Source organism: Manis pentadactyla, chromosome 4, assembly GCF_030020395.1.
Source record: "Manis pentadactyla isolate mManPen7 chromosome 4, mManPen7.hap1, whole genome shotgun sequence".
Taxonomy (NCBI): Eukaryota; Metazoa; Chordata; class Mammalia; order Pholidota; family Manidae; genus Manis; species Manis pentadactyla.
In genome coordinates, this window is record NC_080022.1 from 148,735,587 (window position 1) to 148,753,356 (window position 17,770).

Sequence of the window (17,770 nt, forward strand, 5' to 3'; positions counted from 1 at the left end):
GATATGAATACATGACTATTATCTAATCCTCAAACTCCATTGTAGTTTCAATCAAATGTCCCAATAATGTCCTTTGTAGCAAAAATGAGCTTCAACCATATGCATCCTTCAAGGAAACTGTCCATTTTTTCTAAGTTTTAAACTTACATAAAATTGTTCATAAAATTTTCCTATAATCCTTTCAATACGTGTAAAATCTGGAGTCATGTCCCCTGTCATTCCTGATATTGGTCGTTTGTGTCTTCTTTCTGCTCAGTCTAGGAAGAGGTTTATTAATTTCATTACTTTTCCCAAAGAACTAATTTGTGATCTCATTGATGTTCTCTATTGCTTTCATTTTCTCTGCTTTGATCTTTTGTGGGTCTCTTTATTTCTGCTTACTGTGGATTGAATTTGCCTTCTTTTTCTAGTCTTAAGGTGACAGTTGAAGTCATGACCTTGACAATTCACAAGTATAATTTTGACTCTCAAATGTCCCTCAGTTTGGCTTTGTGCTGTTACTAAATTTGGTTTCAACATCTCTGGTAGGAATATCACAGAAGCAAATATCACCCTTTTCTCAGTGTATTCTGTGATGTAGTCCATGGTTTCAGGTCGTCTTGTTTTTGATGGTGTTCACTTTGATCACTTATGGCCATTCCACAAGTTTTCATAGTAAAGTTTCACTTTTTTCCTTTGTAAAATATCCTTTGTATTGTCTCTGACAATAAGAGACCTCACTCTGATTATCCTTAATATATGTGATGAACCCCCCCTGTACATAGCCAGTCTCCCATCTTGGCCACCACCCTTTCCGCTCTTCCCCATCAAGTTTTCAAACCCCATTCCAAGTCTGTCTACTTCATCCACTCAGTTTCTGACACCCCATCCAAACTGGATCACTTTCTGCAGTGAGGCCCTCCTCATCAGTCCTCAGGAGGGAAGCCCCCTTCCTTTCAGTCAGGCACCGCCATGTGTCAGGTTTACCCACCCCAAAATGTGGACCTGCTCCTTGGCCTCTGACACCCCATGCTGGGCTACTTCCAGGTATGAGTGCTTCGGTTACCCCACCAGGACTCTGATCTCCAAACGTGACTGCCGCCCTTCCTGCATAGGTTCTGCTTCCACTTACAAGGCACTCTGTCTGTGGGAACTCCCTCCTCTCCTCACAGCACTCTGACACGCCACTCCGGGCTACCATGACTCAGCAGGTGACGTGGACACCTGCTTTATACTGTCCTCCCAACAGCTTTAAGAATGACTAGGTTGATCCAGGAAGGGGAAGGGATTACTGAAGAAATTCTTTTTTTTTTTTTTTAGAGGGCATCTCATATTTATTGATCAAATGGTTGTTAACAATAAAATTCTGTATAGGGAAGTCAATGCTCAATGCACAATCATTAATCCACCCCAAGCCTAATTCTCGTCAGTCTCCAATCTTCTGAAGCACAACGAACAAGTTCTTACATGGTGAACAAATTCTTACATCGTGAATAAGTTCTTACATGGTGAACAGTACAAGGGCAGTCATCACAGAAACTTTCGGTTTTGATCACGCATAATGAACTGTAAACCATCAGTTCAAATATGAATATTCATTTGATTTTTATACTTGATTTATATGTGGATCCCACATTTCTCCCTTTATTATTATTATTATTATTTTTACTAAAATGCTGAAGTGGTAGGTAGATGCAAGATAAAGGTAGAAAACATAGTTTAGTGTTGTAAGAGAGCAAGAAATTCTTAATGAATAAAATAACTTGTGTTTCTACTGTGATTTATTAAAGTATTCAAAAATTCTAAATGGTGTACCATCAATATATCAGACCAGAGGATGATTTTTGATTCTGTCATTAACCATAAACCCGACCATCTCAATTCAGTCAAAGAACACTGCACTTAGCTAAAAACCATAGAGATTTACTAAATCTAAACTGTGGGAGCCTTCAGTGGATTCAAAGGACATTTTACATTTCAATTATTTTTTTAATTAAAGTATCCTTGATATTCAATCTTATATTGATTTCAAGTATACAACACAGTGGTCCTACAGTCACCCATATTAAATCCTCACCCCCCCACTGCAGTTACTGTCAACATGTGAAAATGTTACGGAAGCAGTGCTTTTATTTTCCATGCTATACTACTATCCCTGTGACCAATTTATGACTGAAAATTTTTGTGCCCTTTTATTCCCCTCACCCTCAACTACTCACCCCAACCCCTCCCCCATAGTAGCTTTCTTCTTTCTCAGAACTGCTTTGTTCTTTCTCAGAACTGCTTTGGCTATATGGGGTCTTTTGTGGTTCTACATGAATTTTAGAACTATTTGTTCTAGCTCACTGAAAAATACCATTGGTATTTTGATAGGAATTGCACTGACTCTGTAAATTGCTTTGGGCAGGATGGCCATTTTGATGATATTAATTCTTCCTATCCATGAACATGGTATCATTTCCATTTATTGGTTAGTTTCTCTCGTGAAGAAAGTATAGGTCTTTCACCTCCTTGGTTAGGTTTATTCCTAGCTATTTTATTCTTTTGATGCAGTTTTAAATAGAATTGTTTTCCTGTTTTCTGTTTCTGCTAGTTTGTTGTTAGTATATAGGAATGCAACAGATTTCTGTGTATTAATTTTGTATCCTGCAACTTTGCTGAATTCGGTTATTAGTTCTAACCATTTTTTGGTGGAGTCTTTAGGGTTTTCTATATGTAATAATATCATGTCATCTGTAGACAGTGATAGTTTTACTTCTTCCTTCCTGATCTGGATACCTTTTGTTTCTTTTTCTTATCTAATTGCTTTGGATGTTATTTCCAATACTCTGTTGAATAAAAGTGGTGAGGGGATATCCTTGTCTTGTTCCCAAGCTTAGAGGAAAAACTTTTACCTTTTGGCTACTAGGTAGGATATTAGCAGTGGGATTGCCATTTATGACTTTGTTATGTTGAGCTATCTTCCCTTTATACTTATGCTAAGAGTTTTTATCACAAATGGATGCTGAATTTAGTCAAATGCTTTTCTGTGTCTAATGGGATAATCATGATTTTCAGCCTTCATTTTGTTAATGTTGTGGATCACACTGATCTGCAGATAGTGATCCATATTTGCATCCCTGGGATATGTCACAGTTAATCATGGTGTATTATTTTTTTAGTGTATTGAATGCTTTAGAGACCCTTCATACATGGTAAATCTATAACCATAGACATATTCTAGGTGTTTAACAAATACTCATTAAATGTTAGACAAAGATACCTCAAAATTAATACCACATTATAAACTATTTTAGACCTAATTTAATACAGCAAATATAATACACCTAACCTAATATATATATATATATATATATACATATATATATATATATAAATTGCCAAATAACCAAAGTGACTTTAATAGATTTATTGCTCCCCTTAAACACTAACATAAAAATAAAAATCTGTAATTTTGTACAGAAATTGAGGTAAAACATTGATCAAAACTTACTACACAGTAATAAAGAGCAATGCTTACCTAGTTCCATACATGTTATTCCAAGAGACCAAATATCTACTTCAGTACCATATTTTTGTTCTTCATTCTCCTTGGCTAAAATTACTTCTGGGGCCATCCTAAAACATAAAATGTCACTTAAAGTTAAAAAAGAAAAGAAAAGTATACTATTCTTTAAAAACGTAATGACCGTCTACATGGAGAATACCTGTGTGAATTCCAGATGATATAACTGGACATAAGAATTCTTGTAAAGGGAAATAAATGCATTACAGGTTGGGAGGTAAATATTTACCATTGCATATACAGTGTTAGACTTATTCTCACCATTTGTCATGATCATGGAACAGCGTCCTGGAGGAAAGATTACCCAGAGCAGGGTTGTATTCTGCATCAATTCAAGTTTGCAGATTCTAATATTGTATATCTTTTTTGCCAGTGAATCTCAAACATTTTCATTTTAGTATCTTACTACAAAAGTCTAAGTTTTGCTTGAAAGAGGGCATTTTATCACTGGCACTTGTTTCCTTGAAGTAAACAAGCTCACTACATTTAGCTGAGAAAATATCTGCCACAATAAGCAACAACGAATAAGCAGTTTGTCAGTCTTTTTTGCAAATAGGAGTAGTGTTCTGTGATAAAAGTGGCTACGACAGCCACTCATAACTAAATAAATCATACAATTATTAACTTTGTAGGTGTCTTGGTTATAAAATGAAATGCTCATTCACATCTTCAGCTAGACTCTAATGTTCTCACTGGTATGCTTCACCTTATACTTCCTTTGTACTTGTTGTTAAGCACAGACAGACATTTAGAACAGTTTCTGACTGCTTAGTAAGATTGTCACCAGGCGTATGTGTGTTCCTCTGTGTAAAAACATGTAAATATTTACACAGTGCTGTGTTCCTAATATACTATATACAAATTAATACATATGTAACTTCCAATTGCCAATAATAGTGGGCTTCTAATGTGTTAAGATGTTGAAGTAAGCTTGGGGAGTCAGTAAGTTCAACAAAGTTAAAAAAGTAGTTTTGTTTTTAATGCACAACTTTCTAGCTTCTTTCTAGTATAAAATATTGATCACTGATTTGTAAAAGGGGACCACTAAGAAGAATTATTTCTCCAAAGAACCCTTTTTTTATACAGGGGAAGAGGATTCTATCTAAACTGGGGTTCAACATAAGAAAGTTTTGGTCATACAGAACAGTAGCCTTCAAACTTTTTATTTTCTTACTTCCAATGAATTTATTTTTAAAATGTATGTGCTTGTACATTTTTGAGTTGGTATCAAAATTTTATAAACTTAGTTGCAAAGGATATAATGCACACATATGTATATACATTATTTTGTAAACATGCTTTACAGATATTTACAACTTGGAGCTGAGGACCTAGCTCATTCAATTTATTAAAAACACTGCTGTATAATAACCTAACTAGCAAACCCAGTCTGCATGGTCATATCAACCATTCAAATCAGAATTATTTTCTATCAGGAAATGCCAAACTTCATTTTTCAATGTAAATAACATGTTAATGTGTCCTCATGGCAATTGTCCCAGTTATAAATGAGGTAATTTATGATCCACTAGAAAAGAAGATAGGAGGGAAGATAATTGGGGAAAAGAGCAAGGAGTAAAAGGAAGTGAAGAGAGATGACTGTGAAGGCAGAGGGCCCTTGCCAAAACTTTGTATCCTAATGCTTCAATATTTCTGATGCTATATATTCTAGATATTATGTATTCTCAAGTTGTCCCTCTGGCGATGGTTTGAGGCTTTTAATCCTCAGAACAATGCATCATTCTACTTTCAGGATGGGTGAGAAGCCTTTCTTTAACAAAGTGGGAGTTGGGAGATTTGAAAGGTAAGTGGAAAAGAAGATGCAGTAGACCTAAGACACCTCTCAACATATACAGAGAGAAAACACCTATGGAAGTTGAAGATGTGGAAAATTATTCCCTTCAGACTTGCTGGCATTAATATGGAATTATTTATGTATAAAATTAGATGATGTCTAGAACTCGCTTCAAATAACTGGAGGTGGAGGGAGGGCAAGAGGAGCAAGAACACAGAGCAGCTGGGCCCCGGGCTAGTGCTGTTAGGCTGAGCTGACCACTGTGTGAGCCTTCCTTATATTTTTGTCTATTTCCCTGTATACTTGAAATTCTCCAGAATGAAAAATTAAAAAAAAATTCGTAGTTAGCTACCAGTCTTCAGATACTCTTATTCAGAGATACTGACACACAGTAAGTATAAATCTAAAGAAAATTTCCACTTAGCACTTCTATCCTCTCCCTTCTTAAATATTTAAATGTTTTCACTCCTACACCCAATACATGATGTAGATGATAACAGGAAAGAAACATTGGGGGGACAAATGAAACAATAGGAGATACAAGGACAGCACTCCAAATCTATATCTGAAACTAACTATAGTGCTTAGAGTAATGTCTAAAGCAGCACTGTATTTCCAAGAAAAAAGATAAAGCATCTGAAAAAAGTACAACCACACACTGCCTATTTCAATTATGAGGATCAATACCAGACAGGACTATTCTTACCAATATGGCGTTCCCACAAAAGAACTGGCAGGAGAGACCATGGAAGCCAATCCAAAATCAGCAAGTTTCACCTGGCCTTGTTCTGTCAGAAGGATATTTGCTGGTTTAATATCTCTGGGTTTAAAGAACACAGAAAATTATTTGTCTTTCCTTCATAAGATTATACTGAAAATGATAAAAATCATATAAAATTTTATAAAACACAGGAGAAATCAGAATAATTAAGGCCTTCGATAATCTCTCAGTTGAGATGAGAATTAAGATCCAAATTAAGAAGTGAGATACACAGAATTCCTGTAAGTATATAGTAACAATTTTCTAAAAGAGAAGATAAAATAGCAGTAGAAACAGAAGAAAAAATTAGGTAATTAATAGCACATACTCTATATTTGAGTTCCTGTTTATTGGTACAAATAATGGTTTAAAAAATTTAGCTGAACATTCTTACATAACTGTAAGATTTCTGAGTATACCCTTAACATTAAAATGGAAAAAAAGAATCTCATGCCCTAAATTTGTTTTTTTTAATAACTCATATCTTTCCAAACTTTAGCATAGTTCTCCTACCTAAATATGAAATGAAAACTGAAACACATAGATAAGGTAATATCAATGATCCCAAATTTACTTTTAAGCTCTTTTCTAAATCAACAATGTACAAGTGAACTAAGAAAATTATAATGGGATTGTATGCCCAATGGGTACCATACATTCAAAAAGAAATAAATTTCTAAGCACTTGTCAATTCATACTACATAGTACTATAATGGATATAATAGTAAGTCAATCTATTTTCGTCCATTTGATTTTGTTAACAAATGGATAGGTTCTTTGAAGTTGAGAAGACCTTAGGTTTTACTTCCAACTCTTTCGGTTCTCTTATTTACTATGCATGTGGATTCTCTTGGACCTTAGTATTCTCATCTAAAAAACTGATAACCCATTAATTTGCAATGACTCTACTATATAAGTTTACTCTGTATTGTCTGGTTCACATAGATAATTTAAAAAATGCTAGCTTCCTTCTAAAAGCAGGGAAAACCAATACCAATGCTAAAAATGTAGTTTATGATGGTTTAATCTTTAAGTTACTATTCACTATCAAGGATTATCTCAAAAGCATAGAGTCTTAAGTAGCTTTTACTTGTCTCTGTCATGGAATCAAATCTGGCATTATGAGTCACCAGGAGGACAAAAGATCTAGGTTAGTTCTAGTCTAATCTATCTTGCTTGTAAGCTTTGGGAAGTTAGTCACAAATTGGGGCATCAGTTTCTTCATCTGTAAAATGAAAAGAGTAAGAATACATCATCCCAATCGTCTTTTCCACTTCACAAATTAAATTATTCTATAATTAAATTTCTATCACAAATCTATAAAGTGCACATACTTCAGACAGCCTGGCAGCATGTGTAGAAAAAGATAAAAATTATCCTCAACAAAGAGATCAAATAAATTAGTATATTCTTTTTAAGACATGGATAACCTAAAAAAAATATGAGTTTGTAAAACTCCAGAATACTTTCATTTACCTAAAACAAATAAAGCTTTCAGGATTAATAAATTCTAGGTCTGATAAATTCAATAAGCCATTTGCTTATTGACATATGATCATTTTTAAAGTACTTACCTATGGATCATGGTATGAGAATGTATGTAGGCTAATCCCTGGAGAGCACCATGTGTAATTGCTGCTATTTCAATTTCTTGTAATGGCTTTTTGTGAACTTAAAATAAGAATTCATTTGAAAATGGTTATTCTATAGAACATTTCTATTTAAAAATATATATACACATATCTAATATATGGGGAAATTTTTAAAAACTAATATTTAGCAAGAAGGAACTTTTTGCTTTCCAAGATAATAAAACAAGGCAATTTAACTTTATAACAAGCATGCAGTTGTGCCTATTTGTTATAGTTCACAGGCAATTTTCCTCAAAGTTAACAAACAACATTTAACAATTATTTTGTGATTATAAAAACAATGAAAGAGAAGTTTTCCCTTTTTATATTCCTACATATCTTCTTTCTGAACAGAAGGAACCAATCAAGTTTAATGATAAAGAATGCAGAAAAATGCCTGTTAAATCATAATGAACGAAAACTCATCTGTATGCTAAAACATAATATTTAATGAGGACAGTGCACACCATGCTGAGACTCTAGAAAAGACAAAGGTTTTCACTCTTCCTGAAAAGTTTTAACATTATTAAAAAAATCTCTTACTGAACAAATTCTCATTTTATTATACTAATACTTTTCTTTTCTTAATAAATAAAGGAAACTTACCTTTCAGAAAATCTGAAACAGATCCTGTACAATATTCCATTACAAGCTACATGGGAAAAAAATGATAAAATCATTAAAATACACTACTAAAATTAAAAGATTCTATATGAGATAAAACAAATTCAGCAAGGAGATCGAGAAGATACTTTGAAGTGAAACAAACTCTGATTATCAATTACCTGTAATTACACATTTTGTGAACTTGTTAAATGCATACATGAAATTAAGCCAATACTACATTAATCTTTTATAATGCCAACATAGAACTGCTTGTAGATGTGTGTTTCATATAATTACTAACTGAAGCTATAAAGGAATATACATATTCTATTAATATTAACCTATAGTAGCAATACTGGTATTGTTAGGAAGCAGAAAATTATCCTCTGGTACTATATATACGAAGTTTAGGTTACAGTTTAAATCTTTCCTATAAAGCCAACACAGCACACCTGTTATGTGCAAGGTATTTTATATATATTAACTAATTTAATCCTCATAACCACATTTGGAAGTAGACCCTATTATCATCCTTGTTTTACAGATGGAGAAACCTGAAAGACAGAAAGGCAGTCTACCCTGTCAGCCACTGTTTTTTCTTTAACCACAGCCTCAAATTTAGGAGTACCATCACCACTAAATTAAACCAAATGTTACAAATCTAAATCTAAGTTCAGTATATTAAAATGATAACCAGCTATAGCTTATTAAAAATAAAAGGTCATAGGATTATCATGTATATAAATGTTGAATCACTGTGTTGTACACCTGAAACTAATGTAATACTGTGTGTCAACTACCCTTCAATAAAAAATAATTATCTAAAAAAAAATAATAATAAAAAAAATAAAAGGTCATTCCTGTTGAAAGAAAATTTAGCCTTCCTCTTAAAAAACATAATTACTATGCCTATACTGTTGTAAGATTACTACCTTATCTTAGTTTAAACAATGGGGCAAAATTAATTTCCATTTTCTGCAATAAAATGTCTCAATTTTCTACCTTTAGTATCATTCAGCCAAAGAATCACAATCAGTTCAGATTTCTTCAAGATTCACCACCGACATTTCACACAAGATCCTTGTGGTTAAATAGTTTACAATACATTTATGTCAAAAATATATGCTGATTTTCATCCTTGAGTGATAGGATTGTTCTCAACAAATGTTTGATAAAGCATTTGAAGAATGATACCGCTAACATACATCAGAACATTTTCCCATGCATGTAATGATCAGGTGAATCTCTGAAGTAAACTGGCAAAAGTTCTATTATCTCCTACTGCCCAAGAGTTCCAGGAAAAGCTGCTCCTCCTTTCTCGGTATGAACTGACATTTCAAGGTGTTTGTGCATGGCTTTACACGACTATTTTGAGACATTTTAGAATTAATTATAAACTAAACCTACTAAAATTACAGCAAGGGGAGAACAGATACCTACCCATGCTGTGTGCTCACTTAAATAGCAGCCTTTGTATTCTATAATGTTGGGATGTTTTAATATTTGTAGAATCCTGACTTCCTTAATAATGTCCTGCCATTTCTGTGGGGAGAAAAAAAGAATACAGGAAATAATTAGGAACAGTTGCTTTTCCTTAGAAAGCTATACAAGTAAAAAAGTAATTATTAGATCAAAATGTTAATAAGAACATACAACTTTGTTTCATTTGTAATATTTAAATGTCAAACTAATACATTTTAAAGAACTTACATCCGTATAGTTTACAACTCAATTACATAAAATTCATTCCAGGTAGGACATATTTTTATTTTCATAAAATTTATTATCAATGAGTCTTATTAAAATTTTACAACCACACACAAGCCTGTTGAAAACTATATACTATATTAAGTGGTTTTTCTTCAAAAGTTCAACCTCTCCCTTCTTTTGTGCAACTTTACTGTGGCATAATTTACATACCTTAAAGTTCAGCTGTTGTGTTTTTGGCTTATATTGTCTACCGAATGTTAAGTTTTTTCTGCTGTTTAAACTCAAATCAAGTAATTACCTAAATTCCTTGCACATATTCTAAAATGCTAGTGAACACTTAGGTTATAACAGAGGGAAGTTCACAGAAAAACCAAGCAGCATGAAAACATTTTCCTACAGGGTTTTAGGAAGAGCCTTCCCATTGATGCCTACTAGTAAATAACAGATGAACCTTCAGCAATTAAAGCTACTCTGTGACAACTTCAGAAACTTAGGCCATATCCTAACTATAGTTACTTCTAAGAAGCAATCAGGGAACTCTGAAAATACAGGTACTTGGGCCCATACCCAGAGACTCTAGGAGCTTAGTAGATGTGGGATGGGAACTTGGAATCTGTATTTTGTTCTTGTTTCAGCTTTTCCAAGCTTTACCACTCACTTGTATCCTATTTCTAAAGGTAGGGGAACTAGAATACAGAACTTTAAGAAATGTTTTGTACTAGAATTTAAGATCCTATATCTCCTATGTTATTTCATAAGCCCTCAACAAAATAGAGCAGAAGATATTGACAGTGTAAAATGTGTAAGCTGGAAGATGCTAAGTTTAGAAAGTGTTTTATGGGCTTTACATTTCAAATTTGAATGCTCTGGGAGCAAACTCTCAAAACAAAACAAAACAAAGCTAAAACCTGTATTCTTCAATGTAAAAAACACTTCCAGGAAGGATACAATATTAGATGAGAGGAGATGCTGCCCTAGGTGAAACTTTTTGTTCTAGGCGTGACTAATTAAACAGACTCCAACACAAGTTGGCTAGGAAAGCTAGTTGTAAAGTTATGCTATGGAATGGCAAATAAAATTACAGTAAACTTGTAAAAAATGGAGTTTCTTTAGGGGTTTTAGAAATTATTAAGGGTTTTTTTAGGTATCAACATAATGGAACAGTGATCAATCACAACAGTGTTATCATACCCATAAGTGTGATTATCACAAAAAACAAGATTTAACATAAAATAGGGATTCCAGAAATATACAAAACCAAAACCTTTAAAAATTAAAGACTGATCCAGCAATTCTACCTCTGGGCCTATACCCTGAAGTATTAAAAGCAGGGACTCAAAAGAAATATTTGTGTACCTATGCTCACAGCAGCATTATTCACAATGACCAAGGGGTAGAAGCAACGAAGTGTCCATTTACAGATGAGGGATGTGCAAAATGTGGTGTTTTTACACAGACACACACACACAGTCAGAAGCACACACAACAACATGGATGAACTTTGAGTGCACTATAGTAAGTGAAACAAGCCGTCACAAAAGGACAAATAGTGCATAATTTCAATTACATGAGATACCTAAAGGAGTCAAATTCAGAGAGACAGAAAGTAGAAAGGTGATTTCCAGGGGCTGCGGGGAGAGGGAATGAGGAGTTATTGTTTGATGGGGGTAGAATGTCACTTTTGCAAAGTGAAAGAGTTCTGCAGATGGATGGTGGTGTTGGTTGCACAGCAATGTGAATGTCCTTAACGCCACTGAACTTACACTTAAAGTGATTAAGATGGTAAATTTGTTTTGTGTACTTTACCACAATTAAAAATAATTAAATTTTTGAAGAATTAAAGAAACAGATAACACTTAGGAAGTAGACATTTTATAAACTTATGCAATTAAGAACTAATCAGAATACTGAAGAACAAAAGTACATGCAATACAGTATCAATAATTTTATTTTTCAGATTATTACCCACTGCCTTATTTTTCAGACTAGATATATGCTGTCTGATGATTATTTGAAACAGCCATTAGATAATTTCTCTACCATTAAAAATTTATATCCAGTATACTTACTGTCAAATGTACCTTATTCTAGTTTACTTTCTTAGACATGATAATCCCTCTATTATAGAATAAACTGCTAAACAACAATTAAAAAAATTAAACTCGTGTCAGCAGCACATATATAAAACAATTAAAAGTAAGGGACACAGTTGGGAGGTTTCTGGAATGTCAGGAATGTTGTTTACGGCTCTAGGTACAATTTAAATGGGCACATTGAGTCTGTGGGAGAAAATTCACTGAGATATACACTTAACATTTGTATGTTTTTCAACATTAAAAAAAAAATTCCCACCTATACCCAATTTAAAATGGTATGGCTTTCTTTAACATGCCAATACACACATATATATTTCACCTACCTTCGTAGACTGCATTCCAGTATAAGATAATTTCTTGATAGCCACCACTTCATTGGTGCGCACATCTCGTGCCTAAAAAAGACATAAGAGCATTGTAAAAATTATCAGATTAAATCTGGGAAATCATTTCTTTGAGAATAAAAGCATTTATAAACTACCATGTCAAAAAAGATATCAAAACTGCTTTTAAAGACCATTAAAAAAATAACTAAATAGATAGCAAAAAACATCAAATTATCAAGGAGCTGGTACTTTAGAAATAAAAATAATGAATGTTCATCTTTGAATGAGCTAGTTGAGAGGAAAAATATAGAAATTTGAATAGAACTGTAAACAAAAAAAATGACTAGTACATACAAGTCTATGCTAGGCCTGTTAACTTCAAAATTTCAATGAAATGGACAATTCTCTAGGAAAGAACTACTAAAATTGCTCTAGAGAAGAAAATTTGAGTAAAACAGTGGTGGCAGACTGAAAAGAATACTAATCATCTTTAAAATAGTTGTGAGTGGAAAAGTTTCACCAGAGAACTTCCCAGGATAAAAGGGGAGAAAAAAGGAAAGCTATCCCATTAATTTTATGGAGACAGTCTAACCCAGCAACTAAACCCTCCCCAGCAGCACAAAACAGAAACTTAGGTACCAATTTGACTTATAAATTTAGACAAGGGAACTCAAAATAAAAATTTTTAATCATATATTACAGGGCATTAAAACAATATTTCATTTGGATAAAATACATTACCATAGAAGTACAAAATTTTGATACAGGAAAACATTTCAGAATTTGCCATATTTTTTTACAAATCAAAGGGGAAAAATATATACATATATATATATATATATATATATATATATATATATATATATATTCAATAAATGCTGAAAATGCAGAAAAGGCCCAACTCCAAATGTATTCAATGCAGGGAAGACCAAACTCTTAGAAAACCTACACGGGAAAGGTAATTCCTCAACATGATAAATCATGTCTATTGTAAACAACTATTAACTAGAATTAAGACAAGACAGCTAAAATGCTACCACAATTACTATTTACCACTGTTCTGGAAATTTTGATAAAATAAAAGCATAACAGAAACATGAAAGTTAACTCTTTAGAAACTAAGAACCAAATTCTCATTATGTGTTTAAAAAAGATTATATGTAAAGAAGGCACAAGAGGATAGCTGCAAAATATTTCAAATGAGTTCACTAAAAAGGGTTAATCATCTCTAGACATCTGTGGAAGAATTCATCTTCAATTCAGTCTTTAATGAATTCCCAAAGATAAAATGTTTTAAATTTAAAATTAGATTATGGTGATAGCTACAAAATTCTAACTTACTAAAAATCTATGCAATGCACACTTAAAATTGGTGAACTTAGAGTATGGAATTTAAATCTCAAAAAAACTGTTAAAAAATTAGACAAGCACATATATATACATATATTCTTTTAAGTGGGTCCTGGGAACAACTAATGACATTCCAATTTCACTTACTGGCAGACTGGTTAATGAAAACGTGCACCACTTACCATAATGGGTGAAGTGGATCTATCTGCATAAGATCTTGAATATGAATTTATTTTTCCAAAATGTTCTCTACTCATCTATTTGTGAGCCCCTTGATTTTAGGCAATAGGTCTAACCAGCTATTTTAGGCAATAGGTCTAACCATTTGAATGGGTGTAATTCAATAGCTTTTAGTACACTGACAAATACATGGCAATACTGATTGATATGAAAGATACATGCAATTTACTGATAACTACAATTTTAGAACGTTCATTACCTCAAAAAGAAACTCCAAATTGTTTCATTTAAAAATGATTAAAATGGTAAATTTTATATTATGTGTATCTTATCTCAAAATTTTTCCCAATTAAAAAAAAAGAAACAAAACCCCCACACCCTTTAGTTATCACTCTCCTATCCCTTTTCCTCACCCCTTCAGCCCTAAGGAACAGCTAACCTACTTTCTGTGTCTCTGGAGATTTGCCCATTCTGTACACTTTGGAACCATATAATATACAGTCTTTTGTGACTGGCTTCTTTGACTTAGTATAATTTTTCAAGACTTGTGACCAGTGAATGTTGAGCATCTTTTCATGTGCTTTTTGGCCATTTGTACATCTTTGGGGAAATGTCAATTCAGATCCTTTGCACATTTAAAAATTGGGTTGCCTTTTTATTATTGAGTTGTAAGAGTTCTTTATATATTCTAGACACAAGTCCCTTAGCAGACATATTATTTCAAATAATTTCTCCTATTCTGTTGGTTGTCTTTGCACTGTTTTGAAGCATAGAAGTTTTACATTTTGATCAAATCCAATACCTATGTTTTTCTTTTGTTCATGCTTTTATTGTCATTTCTGAGAATCCTTTGACAAAACCAAGGTCATGCAGTTTTACCCTAAGAGTTTTATAGTTGTAACTGTTATATTTAGGTCTTTGATACATTTTAATGTATGAGTAAGAGGTAAGGGTCCAATTTCACTGTTTTGCTAAAGAGCTACCTTTCTAATTAGCACAAGATAAAGTTCAAAAGTGGGTATACTGAATGCAGTGCAGTATCCTGGAGTAGATTCCAGAACAGAAAACAGCACACAGACTGGGAAAATCTGAATAAAGTATGTAGTTTAGTTAATAGTATCAGTGTATCAATGTTGATTTCTTAGTTTCGATAAAGGTGCTGTGGTTATGAAACTTGTAAACTTTAAAGGATTTGGGTGAAGATTATAGGGTAAAACTCTTTACTATTATTGCAAAATCTGCAAATCTAGTATTACTTTAAAACAGTACGTTAAAGTCATGGTAATTTATTAAAATCCAAACTCATTAGATTACATTACAATTAAATCAGATTAAGATGAGATTACGTTTGCCTATCACACAGACACACAAAAAAAACCCACAGAAAAATATTTAATGTCCACAGTCATGTTTCTCTCTCCCTTCAGGACTACAAATTGTGCTTACTCATCATGTTTTATTCATCTTTCTAATCTGGAACAATTTGCTCAACCCTTCCTTGTCTTTTGTAACACTGGCAGTTGTCGAGACTACATAGCAGCACTTACCTTACTAAATTTGTGTTTGTCTGAAGCTTTTCCAAGATTAGATTCTGGTTACACATCTCTGGCTGAAATACTACAGGAGTTATATTGTGTCCTTTCCAGAGTATCATATCTGGACACATACAATGTCTGTTCATCACTGGTTACTAATTTTCATCACCCACTCAAGGTATTTGACTGTTTCTTTCCAATGTATATAGTTATAACCCCTGTTTCCTACTTTGTATCTAACAAGCAATCCGTGGAGAGATACTTTTATACTATATAAATATCCTGCTCATCAAACTTTCCCCCTAGGTTTAGCAACCACTGAAGATTCTACCCAAAACAATCTTTGCAATGATTGCTGCAATCTTCAAAATGCTGGTTTTTCCCAACTCTATCATTCCCTTCACACGTATCAGTCAGCATTCTATTATAAAGAAAAGCCCTCCCTTTCCAACTATCTATCCATCCTTCATCTATCATGGAAATTAGGAATTCCTATTTTATTCAATGGGTTATAATCAATAGATGTTTATGTTGATGCTCAAATTGTTCCAGATCTGGCCAGTGGGAGCACCTTCAAGCTGGTTCTAGCATCCTCTTGAAAGGGCCCTTTTTTTTTTTTTTTTTTTTTTTTTTTAATAATTATTTTTTATTGAAGGGTAGTTGACACACAGTATTACATTACATGAGTTTCAAGTGTACAACACAGTGGTAGAACATTTATATACATAATTCTAGGTTCCAGCTATCACCCTACCAGGCTGTTACAATATCTTGACTATATTCCTTATGCTATACATTACATCCCGGTTACTAATTTATTTTACCATTGGAAGTCTGTCCTTTTTTTTTTTTTTTTTTTTGTGAGGGCATCTCTCATATTTATTGAGAAAGGGCCCTTTTTTTTTAAAGCACTTTTTAACCTTCTGGTACAAGATATTCTAGAGCTTATCTTTAATGATCCCTGTCCCCACAATAGAATGAACCATTACTCCAAGAGCTCTTGATCCATGTAGTGAGGAATTCAAGATCTGAGTGCTAAGTGTGCTTGTTGCTACTGGGATATCAATGCAACTAGAATCTTACAGAAGAGAGAGCTAGGAAATATATATGTCATACAATTAGTTCATATTAATGCCACAAATTCCTATCCAATACTTGTCTAGTTCCACATGGTTCTTCCTTACTTTCGCCAATTTCCTATTTCTATCATTCTTTCAGTTAGGATCTGACTCCAAATGACATCAAAATTACTCACTGCTCAATCTTGAAACACACAGTTTCAGAACTGTCACACCCATACCAATATGAAACAAATTTACTGAGAAGAGTTCAAGATTTGTTTGCAGTTTCCTCTTCCCAAGGAGACAGAGGGTATAAAGTTAAAATACTGTGTATGAAAGTTACTCGTATTAGTTTTGGTTTTTACTCCAATGTGGTTATAGCCCAAATACAGTTGGATTCATTGTTCCTGCTTGCCTTTTCATGACTCCCCCATACATAATGACTTAATTTAAACTTTTAAGTATATAGAATATTTATTATCAAAAGAGGTAAAACAAGTTATCATTCTGTCCTCTATGTACTTCTTTCTAGTCCCCACACTATCACCATTCTGTATCTTGAATAGTTGTTGTATGGCATATAACTTGTCTAATTTCATCGAACTATACATTTAATATATCTGTATTTACTGTATATAAATTATACTTAATAAAGTAAGTCAATTAAAAAATACTACTGACACTCATTGAAGGGCTACATGACAGGGATCTTTTCAACAGGGTTCTCTTATTGGGCCCATTTCTAAGAGTCTGTATATTTTTTTCCTTTATTATTCTATATTTCTCCACATTAGTATTAAGGAGAACAACAGGAGAAGTGTACATTCAGACAAAACTGTAACACAGAAAAAAGGTTGTTTATGAAATACCTGTTTCTGAGTGCCTCTTCCCTTATTCTGTGTCCAACTCAGAAATCAACAAACATAACCTACATCACACACACACATAAAGCATGTGTACACAAAAATATTCTGAAGGATGTTTATCTAAATTTTAACAGCAGCTCTCCTTGGGTAGGAAAATTACAGAGGGAATTTTTACTACCTTATTTTTACCTCTAATTTACAAATGGGAAATAAATAAAAAGTTCAAATTGTTGCAAATTTGGAACACATTTTCTCTGAGGAAATAATATTTCAAATTGTTGTTTTATTCTTAAGGTACCCTTTAAAACTA

General features: G+C 33.1%; 1 protein-coding gene across 1 annotated transcript in view; it reads right to left on the reverse strand.

Annotated features, from left to right (window-relative positions):
• LOC118908930 (serine/threonine-protein kinase TAO1-like) overlaps nucleotides 1-17,770 on the reverse strand; it is a 60,469-nt gene that overhangs the window by 42,162 nt on the left and 537 nt on the right. The window contains 6 exon segments of the mRNA XM_057499504.1: nucleotides 3,500-3,597; nucleotides 6,046-6,159; nucleotides 7,674-7,770; nucleotides 8,337-8,382; nucleotides 9,777-9,878; nucleotides 12,466-12,537. Coding sequence (XP_057355487.1) covers nucleotides 3,500-3,597; nucleotides 6,046-6,159; nucleotides 7,674-7,770; nucleotides 8,337-8,382; nucleotides 9,777-9,878; nucleotides 12,466-12,537 — 529 coding nt within the window.